Genomic DNA, 15534 nt, shown 5'->3' with positions numbered 1-15534 from the left:
AAAATGAAATTAACAGCTGTGCATGAAATGCATAGTGCGCAGTGAAGCACACTGTATTTTGGTTATTTAAACACAGCACAAGTGCCTTAATCTAATAGTGATGGTTGGCTCCTGGTGAGAGGGACACTGATGAGTGTCAAAGCAGATAAATGAGTCAAATTGAACTTAAAGTGTGCCTCTGTAAAGTTATGTAATCATGCGCACTAAATCTGTAGTTAAAGGAGGCCTGAATCAAGCATCAGAGGAGCACTTACCTGCCGAACAAATTAGTGGTACTTTGAAAGTGTGCCTTAGCTACGTAAGGTACACACCGGCCGTTTGGTCTGGAACAATGACAGCGAGCTTGTGGTTGCAGCGGTATTAAATACACCTTGGACTTGTTCAAACCGGTCATCACGGCAGGCATCACTAGCACTCAGAATTGTGCTAATAATTGAATTCCTTATCTTCCTGTACCATCCCATTGTCTAGGTGTTTGCATTCGGCTCATATATAACCTAAATATGGTTTTGCTTCTCTGGTTATACTATGCCCGCCGTATTAGAAGCATGGAAATATCGGTATTTCTGTATTTTATTATATATTTATAGTTATAACCACCACTGTACCATGTTTTAATGGTCCATTGATTGTCACAGTATTTTAAACAATTTTCCCAGATTGTATTACCAATGAACACACTATTGTTATTCTGTTTCATGGTTGAGTAATTTATTGTTTCCCAAAACTGAACTAATATTGGGATTATTGAAACACCATTATCTCTGTCCTTTATTCCATGTATGTAGATATGACCACTACTGTATTATTTTTAATTGGCTCCATCATACCAGGCAACAGTCTATTGCAAGTATCAATGTTTTTTCCCAGAATGCACCATCGTTATTATGTTCCCTTTGTGAGTATTTTATTGTTTCCTATACACGAACACCAGGAACGTGGTCCGGTTGTTCCTTCACTGTTACATTTTGATGTGCTATTTTGTAAGATTCCTACCGCTTCGCGCCACACTCTAAAAGGATGACTCATTCTATTCCTCCTGTTGTATAGCGTTTTAGGACCCTAGTGTAATTTTCCTGATTCATGCCCTTATATAGGTATAAAATACTGTATCCTTATATAAGCATAGAAATTATAACCATATTAAGGCATAGCTCAAGTAGTCCTAATACGGCTTGGCTACTTCCACTAGTTCCGAAAATCTACAACAATTTCTTGGAAAAACCCGCCTTCAGCAGTCAGGGACTTCCCCCTGCATGAATATTAAGTTATCCAAGAAATCATGGAGTTTTCAGAGAATTAAGTCTCTGATGACATTATTATGTCCACTCTTACGTCAAACTCAGCACCTTCAAGGTATACATTTGCCCACACTTGTCCAAACAAACACACAGTGGTTTGGAGCAGTTCAACTATCTACTTGCCCTACGCGCCCTGCTGCAGCAAGTGCCGAAGGAAGCCGACCCTCCAGCTGACGCACTGAGAGGCGCTGTACTTTCTCCTGCTGAGAAATCCAGCTCCAGTGTTTCCAGGCTACCCTTGCGGGTTGCTGGGAAATCGAGTCCTGAGAGAGAGATACAAGACCTCCTACATTCTAAAACCAAGGTATGGAGCTGATTAGACCCTATGTAATCCATGGCTGACCTCGAGATCGGATTCTGGCCTTGGAACCAAGATCTATGACCTGTATCGCTATAGTAAAGCACCAACAGACTGTATGAGAGTTATAAGGCTTTATTGGAGAAATAATGTAGCTCCAGTAAAGCAATCCAAAGTCATAAACAAATCAGATAACGGGTTCCTAGTCACCCAACACAACAAACATGAACTCACACCGTCCTCCGCATGAATGCCGGTCCCGGCACTCCCCAACGGAGGGCACTGTGCTAAGTAATGGCCGACAATGCCAATCGAGCTTTGTCTGGTGGCTATCAATGGTAACCGGTAATCACCTGGTCTGACCGTCCCCCGCAAGAATGCCGGTCCCGGCACTCGCCAACAAGGGGCACAGTAATATACAGTGGCCGTCAATGCCACTCGATTGTTTTCCTCTAATCTCCCTGACGAAGCAAAGGCAATTTGTTTCTAGTTGGGGGGGCGTCCTCAACTCCCCATTAAAGGCGGTCTAGAATGCCCAGAGATGTCCCTTGATGACAGTACCTGAGCAACACTACTCGGGGCTTCCTCTGTTCTCTGCCGTCCGAGAAGGACAAACACCAAAGCCCCAGGTTCACGCACGTAAAAGTCAGGTCGCGCAGGCGCAGCCGCTCAACTCGCGCACTTCCCCCGTAATACACAGAACGCTCGACAAAGACAGGTTATTCAAGGCGGCTTCTTACCTCGCTGCACCTCTTACGAATGTCGGCTCGGGTTCAGAATATCCGCCACTGTTTGTGGATGCTGCCGTTGTTTTATGCATGTCCGGACCTGCGCATGCGCCGCGCACGGCATCCTGGGAATTGTAGTTTATTCATGGCAGTTGATGGGAGTTGTGGTCTTTATCGTCCGATATCGCGACTGCGTGTTGTTTTTCCTGCCGGTTTTGTGCTCCGTGCCCCACGAACCATGACAGTACATCCCTCCTCGCACAGGGGCCCCACAAGGGCCTGGCTTAGTAGGATACTTCCTGTGGAAAGCCGCCGCCAGACGTGGTGCAGACACTCCCGAGACTGGTTCCCACGAATGCTCCTCAGGACCAAACCCCTTCCACGCAACAAGGTACCACAGCTTGCCCTTCCTCCACTTGGAATCGCAAATGCCCTCAATCTCGTATTCACGTTCCGCATCCACCTGAACCGCCAAGGATGACGGGGGCCTCCTAGAGACAGAGGGCTTCAGCAGCGATATGTGGAACACGGGATTGACCCGCATGGTAGAGGGGAACGAAAGCCTCATGTTCACCGGACTGATACACTTTTCAATACGATAGGGGCCTATGAATTTAGGATGAAACAGACTGTGTTTCCGAAATTGCAGATTGCGGGATGAAACCCACACAACGTCCCCCGCTTTGTACAAGGGACCAGGTCTCCTATGCCGATCCGCCTGTGTCTTGTACCTTGCCTTGGATTCCACCAAACACCGTTGGGTGCGCAGCACCGTTTCCTTGATGTGGGCTGTTCTCCTGGTCGTCTCTGGCAGGCCCGTGTTCCCCGCCGGGTGTAACAACGGGAGAAATCGAGGATGGTGTTCGTAGTTACCGTAAAACGGTGACACCTTGGTGGAACTATGTGTGGCGTTGTTGTATGGCAAGCCATAGCTGATCAATCCATTCCTCCTTACCCTGATCAATGAAACGGAGCAAGTACTGTTTAAGGGTTTGGTTGAGTCTTTCCGTTTGGCCGTCTGTTTGGGGGTGGTAGCTAGTGGACAACGCTGATGTAACATGCAATGAGGAGCACCAGGTTTTCCAGCACTGTGCTGTGAACTGCGATCCCCTGTCAGACACAATCACGTTGGGCAGTCCGTGTAGCTGCACCACCTCCTTCAACAACACTGAGGCCAGCTGTCCGGCCGATGGCACCCCCTTACAGGCTATGAAATGCCCCATCTTGGTGAGGTAGTCGACCATCACCAGAATGGCTGTATATCCTTGGTCCACTGGCAACCCCAATATGAAATCCAATGATACGTTCTCCCATGGTCTCGAGGGAGTCGGAAGGGGTTGCAGCAAACCCTCCTGTCTGCGATGATCGGTTTTCATGGGGGTGCAGATGTCGCAGGAGGCGACCCATTCCTTCATGTCGTTCCGTAGACTAGGCCACCAAAACTGTAGAGAGAGGTATTCCGCTGTTTTCTCCGGCCCCAGATGGCCCGCACTCGGCGACTCATGACACCACCTGAACGCCTGTTTCCGAAGCCGTGGAGTGGGCAAAAAGATGCAGCTGCCCTTCATAGGGATCCCATCCTTAACTTGCCACTCCGTGTGGTTTTATAGCCATGTTTTCCACTTGAATGTGAGAACACCCTTCTGTACCCCTCTAAGGAAGTTGCCAGGCTGTATTATACCAACCACCATCTTGGGGTGGATGATCGATGTCACAGGCGCTGGGAGAGGTGTCGTGACCAATGACTGGCGTGAAAGAGCATCTGCTTTCCTGTTCTCTGCACCAGGCCTGTATGTTATAACGAAATTGAATCCAGAGAAGAAAAACATCCACCTCATCTGCCTGGGAGAGAGATGTCTGGCCGCTGTCATGAACTGTAGATTTCTGTGGTCTGTGAAGACAGAAACCACATGTTTAGCCCTCATCAGGAGATGTCTCCACTCCGAGAACGCGTCCTTGATGGCCAAAAGTTCCTTCTCGGCGATGTGGTAATTCCTCTTGGCCTCATTCAGCTTCCTAGACATGAAGGCCACCGGATGGAGCACACCAGAACCAGGATGCCTTTGCGACAGGATGGCCCCAAGAGCTATGTCCGAAGCGTCCGCCTCGACGATGAACGGAAGGTCTGTGTTCGGATGAGCCAACACAGGCGCGGTCCTGAATGCCTCTTTCAGTGCAGAAAAGGCTTCCCCTGCCTCAGGGGTCCAGACAAACGCCTGCGTTTTCTCAGAAGCTGTGTGATAGGGGCTACCGATCCTGAAAACCCATCGATGAACCGTCTATAAAAATTGGCAAAGCCGATGTAACTCTGTACCTCCTTGACGTTCCGAGGAGGCGGCCATTCCTTTACCGCCTTTACCTTTCTTTCCGCCATTGACTGACCGTCTGGGCTCAACATGACTCCCAGGAATTCCACAGTCGTGACATGGAAGTCACACTTGCTGAGCTTACAGAATAACTGGTTCTCCCGCAGGATCTGTAACACGGACGAAACATGATGTATGTGCTCCTCCACGTCGTTGGAATACACCAGTATATCGTCGATATAAACAACGACGTAGACATCCAGGAGCTTGTGTAGTACGTCGTTCAAGAAAAACTGAAATGCCGCAGGGGCGTTGCATATTCCAAACGGCATTACCATGTATTCGTATAACCCGAACCGGGTCTTGAACGCCGTCTTCCATTCGTCCCCTGTTCTCATGCGCACTAGATGGTATGCTCCCTTCAGGTCGAGCTTGGTATAGATCTTGGCCGTCTTCACTTGCTCCAACAACACGTTGATGAGGGGAAAGGGGTACCGGTTTTTGACGGTAATCGCGTTGAGGGCCCTGAAGTCCACACAGGCGCGGAGTTCCCCATTGGCTTTAGGGATGAGGAACAGGGGAGATGCTGCCGGGGATTTGGAGGGGCGTATGAAACCAAGACTCAGCATCTTGTCCTAGTATAAGCGTAAGTGTACGTTCTCGGGTTCTGATAATGCATACAGTCTTCCACTGGGCAAACTAGCCCCCGGAACCAAGTCGATCTGACAATCATAGATCCGGTGCGGGGGTAGGACTTCAGCTTGGGTGTCAACAAACACATCCTTATAGACCTGATATGCCTCGGGAAGGCTAACGACTTTCTCTGCTGCTGTGGCGATGGTTTGTGTTGTGTTGCATGCCAATACCGATAGTTCTGAGGTTATACCACAATGTTGAACACAATATGGAGAGGTCATGCGTATCTCCTGAGATACCCAGTCAATAGAGAGGTTGTGTTTCTGGAGCCAGGGCAAGCCCAGGATGACTCCATACTGGGGAGCTTGGATGATGCTGAAGTCAATTACCTCTAGATGCTCCATTCTGTAACCCACTCGAACATCCCCAGTGTGTTGACTGATGGGCCCTGAGGCCAACCTTCGCCCATCCACCGCAAAGTCGTCCTCCGGGACTTCCTTGGTTAGAAGATCGATATTCATGCGATGGGCTTCCTCTGCATCCATAAAGAGGCCTGTGGCTCCTGAGTCCACCATAGCATCCACCGAAACCCACTCCGCCCGAAACAGAAGGCGAATGGTTATGAACAGGTGTCTCTGACTTAAAGGTGTCATCAGCTCCAAGGAAGGGATATAACAGTGACTCCTAGAATCCCCTTCTCTGTCCCTGGAGTCCCTCAGTTTTCCGCCACAATGTCGACGGACGCTGTATTCGTCCTTGGGTTCCTGAACTGACCCGTCTTCGGTTTGACCGGACACTCCCTTACGAAGTGGCCTTTCTTGCCACAGTAAAGGCACAGTCCTTGTTTGCGGCATGACTCCTTTTCAGTGGCCATAAGGCTGGCTCCTATTGCCCCTATGTCCATGGGTTCTGTGCGAGTGGAAGGCTGTGGTTCCATGGACCCCGCAGGCTCGTGTAAGGGTAAGGTCTTGTCTTTTTTCTTGTGATCGCCCCGATGTTCGCACAGCCTATGATCCAGGCGAAGGACCAAGCTGATCAGATCCTCACAGGTTGTAGGCTGTGGGTCAATTTGCACTACTACATCTTTCAAGTCGTCACTCAGACCTTGATGAAAGAGCACCGCTTGCTTTGCTGTAGGCAACTTGGTTTCTGACACCAAACGCCGGAATGAATTCATATAGTGTACAAGACCAGTGCTGCCCTGACGCAACTCCAGCAGCTCTCTATCCGCCGTATATAAATCCGCTCTCCTGTCAAACACCTTTACGAACTCCTCTTGAAAGGATTCCCAGTCATGCAGGAGAGGGTCGTCTCGGCTCACTAACGGCACTGCCCATTGGGCGGCATTCCCTGCCAGATAGGAAATCAGAAAAGAGACTCTCGCCTGGTTAGTGGGAAACAAATTTGGTTTGCACGAAAAATGCAGGGCTATTTGAGTTAAGAAGACCTGAACGGTACTAGATCTCCGCTAAATCTCTCTGGCGTGGCAAGCGGTATAGAAACAGGCATCTCCACCACCACAGCAGCCGGTGGCACAACCGCTGGTGTCCCTGCATTAAACGGGTTTCTCTGCAGGTTCTCCATCCTAGCCCGTATATCGGCAGTTTCTAGCCGAGACGCAGCTAGCTCGTTCTGAACGTCAAGTAGGGCCGCCAACATGTCATCCATTGAGGCCATGGTTCCTAACCCGACCAGGAGGCTGATTATGAAAAGAAAGGTCGGATATTTTGTAATCCTTGGCTGACCTCGGGATCGGATTCTGGCCTTGGAACCAAGATCTATGACCAGTATCGCTATAGTAAAGCACCAACAGACTATGAGAGTTATAAGGCTTTCTTGGAGAAATAATGTAGCTCCAGTAAAGCAATCCAAAGTCATAAACAAATCAGATAATGGGTTCCTAGTAACCCAACACAACAAACATGAACTCACACCGTCCTCCTCATGAATGCCGGTCCCGGCACTCCCCAACGGAGGGCACTGTGCTAAGTAATGGCCGACAATGCCACTCGAGCTTTGTCTGGCGGCTATCAATGGTAACCGGTAATCACCTGGTCTGACCGTCCACCGCCAGAATGCCGGTCCCAGCACTCGTCAACGAGGGGCACAGTAATATACAGTGGCCGTCAATGCCACTCGATTGTTTTCCTCTATTCCCCGTGACGAAGCAAAGGTAACTTGTTTCTAGTTGGGGGGCGTCCTCAACTCCCCATTAAAGACGGTCTAGAATGCCCAGAGATGTCCCGTGATCACCGTACCCGAGCAACACTACTCAAGGCTTCCTCTGTTCTCTGGCGTCCGAGAAGGACAAACACCAAAGCCCCAGGTTCAGGCACGTAAAAGTCAGGTCGCGCAGGAGCAGCCGCTCAACTCGCGCACTTCCCCTGTAATACACAGCACGCTCAGAAAAGACAGGTTATTCAAGGAGGCTTCTTACCTCGCTGCACCTCTTACGAATGTCGGCTCGGGTTCAGAATATCCGACGCTGTTTGTGGATGCTGCCATTGTTTTATGCATGTCCGGACCTGCGCATGCGCCGCGCACTGCATCCTGGGAATTGTAGTTCATTCATGGCAGTTAATGGGAGTTGTGGTCTTTATCGTCCGATATCGCGGCTGCGTGTTGTTTTTCCTGCCGGTTTCGTGCTCCATGCCCCACCAACCATGACACCGTAAGAGAATTCTTGGAATAGATTCTTGGCAAAGAATACTTAAACTAGGCTACACCTCACTTACTTCTTCCCTTGTACTAGACCTAGGTTAGGTACACCGGGTTAGGCGTATTTTAGAAGCACCGGTTCAGTACTTTTAGTCATTATTTATCACTGTATGTATTTTATGTATTTTATGCATTGTAGGTATTTTATGGCTTAGAAACCATATCATGCTTTTACAATATTAGTTTATAATACTCTTCGTACTGTACGCTCTGTACTTTACAGCAAGTATTACGATTGCAGCAGTTAATTTCTTATGCTTGAGAAAGAAGACTGTTCAATAAATACCCTTTTATTGAAAACGCCCGTCTCTCTATTTCTCTGCACCTCTGGTGAAACGAAGCATGAATGATTGACTGAGTCAAATAACTATCTATTGTTTCCGCGACTCTAAAGATATATTTCTTATTCTTGGGAAACAAAGTTGTCATGTTTTAAGCGGTTGTCGGAAACTAATCCCTTCTTGTTTATTCAAGAAAGTTTCTAGTGACCTCTGAGCTAGCTGACACACACACAATTAAGTTTAGTATATTCGGTAGAGACCTAGTTGACTTCAGTCCTACCTCTAAACTGCAGGGTACACTATTCCAATGCGCAGAGCCTATTGTGAATATAGGAACTACACTATGTGGAGAAGTGTGGCTCACAGGTTAGAAGCGGCAGACCCTGCAGCAGAGGTCGGCCCGGGACCAGGGTTCAATTCCCGATGCGGCAGGGTCTTGGGTCAATGTCCGCTGACTCGATAATTCTCACCTAGGTGCCTACGCTAACCATGGTCCCACTCTGCAACTCTGGGCAATAGCTTGCTTAATCTCCACAACGGCCCTATCAGCGCCGGGGATGCCTGGCTTCACCTTGGGGTTGCCCAGGAGGGACCATCTCACAGGGAAAGCCAGGACGGGTTCCCCAGCGGTATACAGCGCCAGGATGCCCCGAGTGATGGGGTAACAGTGCCCTTTACAAGTATACACACATTTACATTTACATTTACTACACTCCTTTTTAGGTCTCGCCTGATCCAGCACGCGTGCGCTACTCTGCGAGGCTTTTAGTGAGGGCTTTTAAACTTTAAACACACGCTTGTGTGTGTTGTTTTTTTTTATCACCCGCAATTGCCCTATGCATGTGTCTTTGAAAGAAAGACAGCACGCAATCGGTCCAAGGCGGGTGCATGTCCCGCCTTCTCTTTCCCCGGCCTAGGGTCCACAGGAGCGAGCAGGAGCACCATCTGTTTTCAGTTATCGCGGCCGCGTCTCACGCTCGCGTTAATTGTAAACAGATGGTGTCGCACTTTCGCTTTTGCCACCGCACGGCTGCCAGTAAGAATGATGTTGGGATAACTGTAGCCAGAAACAGATTGGAAAGCCTTTCAGAAGTGGTGAGAATATTTAAATGGTCCAATTCCAGAGGTGGACTTACTGACTGTGGGATAGGTCAGACTGAGCAGCTCTCACTGCCATTTCACACACTTTACATGGCTACACTACACCCCAGTGAATCTTCAGACCGAACAAGGCAGGCCTGGCTGCATGGACATGGGTGCTTGTGTCTGGGTGCCGTCAAAGCAGAGCTCTGTCTGTATATGACAAAACTCCCCGCCAGTAGTTTGCAGAACAACTGGCCCCATTGTCATGTCTGCTCCTTGATAAGGGAGGCTGGAGTGGGAGGTGGGGTCTGATGGGTGTTAGATAGATGGATTTCTGATGGATGGTGACATGTCAGGCTCACCGCAGGGCTGCAGCTTGCCTCCACTTTGGGCCAATGTTTATGCAAAAGTCCCAGGGGGCGCAGCAGGGGAGCAGAGACCGAGAGTGACTGTCGGCATTTCAGGCAGCCTCCTAAGTCCTGTCCCTTGGAATTTAGTGGATCGAGAGCAAAATGAAGTTATGGGGTCCAGCAGGTGAAGTTAACGAAGAGACATATGGAAGCAGGGCTCCGTGCATCAGACGTGGGCTGTTCCTTTTCTATTACACGTGACTTCATGGTGTGAGGGGTTGTTTACGAAGCCTTCCACTCCAGTTGAAGTACGAGTTTCCTGGCCATGGGCTGAAGCGAGTGAAGCACTGCGAGCTGAGGACGAATACAGCCTAAGTACGAGCTGCTACATGACCCAGAAGAGATGCAAAGAGCGAAGCACATTTTCCCTGGGCCGCCTGGAACACTGCATCCATTTCCACAAGAAAAGTAACTATTATTTAATTTAATGATAGCCAGTTGACCGATCGTAGGAGGATGAGTGGGCTGTGCTGTGCTGTTTTAACATCAAGTGTTCTACACGCTGAGCCACCATGCCCCCTCTGAATGAGTGTTGCATCAGCACAACATTGCTTTGTGATAACAGTGGTGGAAGTACTGCAGCTGGAACTACACCAGCAAAAATAATATTGATGTTAAAGTAGACTAGCCCAACTTTATCCACTGCTTACTACATGTAGCACAAAGCTAAAAATGCACTGTAAAAGCGATGCACACAGACAACACCATCGAAACCAATGCCCACGAAATACTCACACCAGCAGAGCAGGTTTCTCTCAGCTGCGGCTTACTTTAGTATTAATTAGCCCAGACAATGTCCTAAAGACATATTTACCATTCAACTTGCCCGCCTCCTCAAATAAAAGCTCTACTAATTTACATGCAGTTACAATGCCGTCTGTTCACCCACCTAAGATAAATTTTGCTTGCGTTACTCGGGCAGACTATAAAATAGCCAATACAATTATTTTGATGTAGTGTGCACAGTGAGCTCCTTAACTTCTAGGTACCTGGCCTTTAGTACTCACAAAAAATGGAAGATTGAGGAAACAGAAGGAAGTATCCTTCCAGTGAAAAGCAAGCCGACCCACCCCTCACTAACTGTCCAACCAATGGACCTCAAGCCCGCTCAGGAGGATAAAATGCAAGGAGTGGAGTAAACCAGACGCCCTGCTCGTTCACACACACATGCGTTCTAAAGCATTAGAGGTGGGGAGGTGATCAAATCAACAAGGTTTCCCAAAACGCTAAATTAAAGCATATGTTCATAAGACAGCAAAGCTCGTCTGGCCTTGTTTAAGTCCAGTTTTTAACAGTGTGAACTCAAGCACAGACATTATGGGGCAGATTTACTGCCTTCTTTATGGCTGCCTCTTGTAGGTAGTACATTTTGAGTGCAACGCCTTGCGTTTGAATTTTAATAGGTAGGGCTTTGGTCAAACACCATGACTGGTATCGTGAAGATGCCCATGTGCCACCTAATGGGACGCCCTCTCCCTTGATGCAAAGTAACGCAAAGCGAAGCGCTACTTGCATTACTATTAGAGCAACTTTCCAGTGCAAAAAAAAAAACAATTTTGCACTGGAAAATAAATACATTATAAAGACTTTGTACTGGTTTGCATCTATTTATGTGACTTTAAGGCACATGGTCCTTGGAAATCTGGCCCCATGACTTTAATAACAAGCATTGGTATAGCCAATAGGTCTCGCCTTTGGGACCTTATAAGTGTTTAGCCATGCAACAGTTGATGTTGTTGCACCAAGGATATTGTGCTGGATAACTAAACACTTATAAGGTCCCAAAGGCGAGCAATGCTTGTTTGTTTTCTATTCTCTCACCACCGGTCTTTCCTCCCTTTCTGTCGGAGAACAGATAACCGGATCTCATCCACTGGCAGCAATCCCTAGTGATGTCTGCCATGATGACTGGTTTGAACAAGTCCACAGTGTATTTAATCCTGCTGCAACCACAAGCTCGCTGTCATTGTACCAGAGCAGACTGCCTGTGTGGATTCTGCGTAGCTAAGGCACGCTTTGAAAGTACCACTGATTCATTCGAAAGGTAAACGCTCCTCCGATGCTTGATTCGGGCCTCCTTTAACTACAGATTTAGTGACCTTGATTACATAACTTTACAGAGGCACGCTCTAAGTTCAATTTGACTCTTTTATCTGCTTTGACACTCATGGGTGTCCCTCTCACCATGAGCCAACAATCAATGTTAGATTAAGACACTTGCGCTGTGTTTAAATAACCAGAATACAGTGTACTTCACTGTGCGTTTCATGCACACCCGTTAATTTTATTTTATCCTGACCAGACGGGACGATCGAGTACCCGCATCCACGTCGTTACAGCATTAGCTGGAGCAACAGCCCCGCCTATACCCTTGACCTTGCCTCTGTAAGCTCCTTCCATCCGGGAGGGTTTCACCATTTGTGTCCGCATTCCATTTAAGTCCCCCATTATTCATTATAACTTTCTTTACCTTTCAGAGAGAACTCTTGTATCCACAACAGGTCAAGCCCACAGGAAGTCCTGCTTTTTATACGGTGGCATTTGCCTTGCTGTACCTATCCGTGGTTGCCAGCCCTTCACCCTGTCTCTCACATTGGGGTAAGGAACTCTAGATACAGCTTCCTCTGTAGATGGCACTTCACTGCTTCTCCTTCGCTAACTTTATCCTCCTTTCTTCTCTGACATGTGTAGTACCTGACTGGTTCCAGTGTGAGTATCTTTTTATTTTTCTCTTTTCACTTGACCAGTGTCTCACACTTCTCACATGGCTGCACAACTTACAAATTTCAGGTACCATATAGCCGTTTCATTCCTTACAAATACTGTAGTCACTCCCAACATCCTTGGTGACATTGTTTCTTTTTGAATCTTAGATGTCCTTACATCCATAGGTCCTGAAGAGAACCTATATCCTAAGAAGGGTCGAAATGTCGTCGACAGCTTTGCAAAGCGAACCATTGTGATCAGCTCCGACTACTGTATACAGTGGCTGTGATTATTGTAAAATTATAGATGGTCGTCGTTCAAAATGATGGAAACCGAGTTATATATGTCACAAATTCACTAGTCCTTGTTTTTTAGTTCCATTCACACTGGGGACACTAAGCACTACTTGAAATGTGTTGTTGTTGCTGTTTGTACATATTTATATACTTTTTAAAAATATAAAAGAACCATTGTAAATACAAACGGAAGTGTTCTTGATCTCCTTTCCTTCTGACATCTACGTAACCCGTAACCATTGCGATTGTGCATAGTATTATCAATATAGATAAGTACTTTTCCGCAGGAACCACTGTTTCTGTCACACATTATTACTCTTTCATGGCTTTCGCTGTATGGGTGCGTTGGTGCATTTTTTTGCATGGCTTGCTTTTTTCATATTCCTGGACTCTTCCATGACTTAGTCCACACTTCTGCCATTCCATTTCTTCTGGATTTAACTTGTACAGGATTCATAAATCATCTGTTTTAAAATGGTCTGATTTAATCCAAGAGCATTTGTAAAAGCAGGGATCAATATCTATAATTATTGCTTGTAAAATGACTGTTTAAAATGTGTGGATATATATATGCTCAATTTGTGTTTTATGTTTATGAAGAATGTTATCTTGAAGAAACTTCTTTTCTTTCAGGTTGTTGCTTCTTTTAATTTTTATAGCCGTCCAGATTTTTATGTTTTTGGTACATCGTTACTTCAAAAGCTCAGTGGGACCAGTTAAACTCTCCCCTGATCTTTATTTCCTGATGCCTGGCCAGAAAAGCAACAAGTTGTTAACAAGCCTGCTCGTCCAAAACTCCACAGGTAAGGAAAACATTAAACAGAGAAGACCATTTGACGTACATTAAATTTGAAACAGAAATAGCATTTCTAGGGGTCCAAGTCATTTGTTTTAGTTGTATTCTTTGAACCGAGATTCACCATGCTACCTTCTTTTCAGAGTGGAATCCCCTTGACATCCTCCTCTTAAAGTACATCTAATTTTCCTCACCATTCTTCTACCACTCTCACTGCAACAGTGCCCTCATCCACATTATTATCAATGAAGCCTCTTCTGTCTCTACAACATCTCCACCAGTATGTGTGCAGTCAATTTCCTTAAACTGGTCTGCTATATCTTCAGGCATTACCTGTCATCATATAATGAGCCATTTGTGCCTTCTATTGAGTAATGTCCACTGCTCTACTTTCTACACTTGTTACACCATATTCATTTTTGAGTCTGTTACCTGCCTTTGACTTAGATTATCCTCTCCGTCCCAGCCATAAGGTCTTACATGCACATAGAAGTCTGACATCTCCCCTTGGCCTGGCCAAGTCTTTCTATTCTGAGCCTTATCTCCACCCTTTGTCAACTGTCATGGAACTGATATTCTCTCTTTGCCATTTTTTATGCAATGTATTCCCAAATATCATTGCATCCTTTGTCCCAATTAAAATCTAAAGCATCTAACCAAAATGTGCCTCTGTCTTAGCACTTGCTCCTCTTTTCGTATGTTAGCAGATTTTCACTTGCTACTCCAGTTAAAAAATATCTCCTGTCCTTTCCACATCTGTAAGCTAACCAACTTGTGTCTGCCTCTTAACACACCCTATTGTGTTCTGACGGTTTTGATAGGGTTACCCTAATTTCAAATAGCCCTGCTTCTGAGCCATGTATTTTCGATCTTCAGTCAATTAATCTTGACCAGTGTCTACCTGTTCTGTCCTTTTATAATCCCTTTGTCATTATTACCATCAATATAAATAGCCGTCCTTCCCCTGCTCCCTGAACACTCACTAACTACTTTTTAGCTTGAATCTTTTCACTTTCTTCTAAATCCTCGATTAACAGACAATTAGATATAGGATGTGAAGTGGCCTAGTGACTTAGCTGCTCGCCTTGCAACCTAAACCCCTTACCACAAAGGAAACTCACATTCAACTTCAACAATATATCAAAAGTAACACAGGTTACGGCATTGAGGTACATTGTGAACTGATGTCATTTTAACTTTTTTTCCCTGAAGGTTAGTCTGTTGATCTGTAGAACATCTGAATGGTGATTCCAAAGTCTCCGGTCTTGTTCAGAGAAGGACTTATTCTTGATCTATGTTTTGTTTCTGTAGGCATTTTTAATAAAAGGTGAATGCATTCCTGGTGACCCTGTTGAGGCATAGTTTGTCCTTGAGATAGTTGTGGAATCCTAGAGGGATAGATGGCTTTAGGAGCGATACATGCCATTTTCAAAATTATTTTGCATTAGTCAGTGGAGATATTTTAAAATAGGTGTGATGTGCTCTGATTTTATAGCTTCTTCCTTTGTGAACGATTATCTTGAGAGATGATGTTGTAGGTAGGCCAGAAAGTATAGTCATATTGCTATCAAGCTGGGACAGCACCAGTTTTGAAGTACAAGAGAGGAATCAGGGAGAAGTATTTTGAGGGAGGTATGGTTGCTTATTTTCAAGATACTTGGATTCATTTTTATTTGATGATGTAGCTGAATTACCGGACCATGTGACAAAGTAGTGTAAATGATCGAGATTTGAGAGTGTTTACAGCCATATTTGAATAGGCAGAGGTTCAAGTTCAAGTTCAGGAATTTGTATAGTGCACTACTCACCCAGAGGGTCTCAAGGCGCTTGAGGGAGGGTAGGTGCATTACTTATCGAATAGCCAGGTTTTTAGTTGCTTTCTGAAGGAGAGGTGGTTCTGTGTAAGTCGGAGGTGAGTGGGGAGAGAATTCCAGGTTTTGGCCGCTAAGTAGGAGAAGGATCTTCCTCCTATGGT

At 46.4% G+C, this 15534-nt stretch overlaps 1 protein-coding gene across 2 annotated transcripts in view; it reads left to right on the top strand.

The window, feature by feature from the left end:
- ABCA5 (ATP binding cassette subfamily A member 5) overlaps positions 1-15534 on the top strand; it is a 1411043-nt gene that overhangs the window by 835316 nt on the left and 560193 nt on the right. For both annotated transcript variants that reach the window (XM_086930971.1, XM_086930972.1), the window contains exon 20: positions 13397-13566. In XM_086930971.1, the coding sequence (XP_086787097.1) occupies positions 13397-13566 (170 nt within the window). The remainder of the gene's footprint in view (positions 1-13396; positions 13567-15534) is intronic.

This window comes from Lissotriton vulgaris, chromosome 7, assembly GCF_964263255.1.
Source record: "Lissotriton vulgaris chromosome 7, aLisVul1.2, whole genome shotgun sequence".
Lineage (NCBI taxonomy): Eukaryota > Metazoa > Chordata > Amphibia > Caudata > Salamandridae > Lissotriton > Lissotriton vulgaris.
Note: the sequence above shows the minus strand (reverse complement) of the source record. Positions and strands in the feature narration are given on the sequence as shown.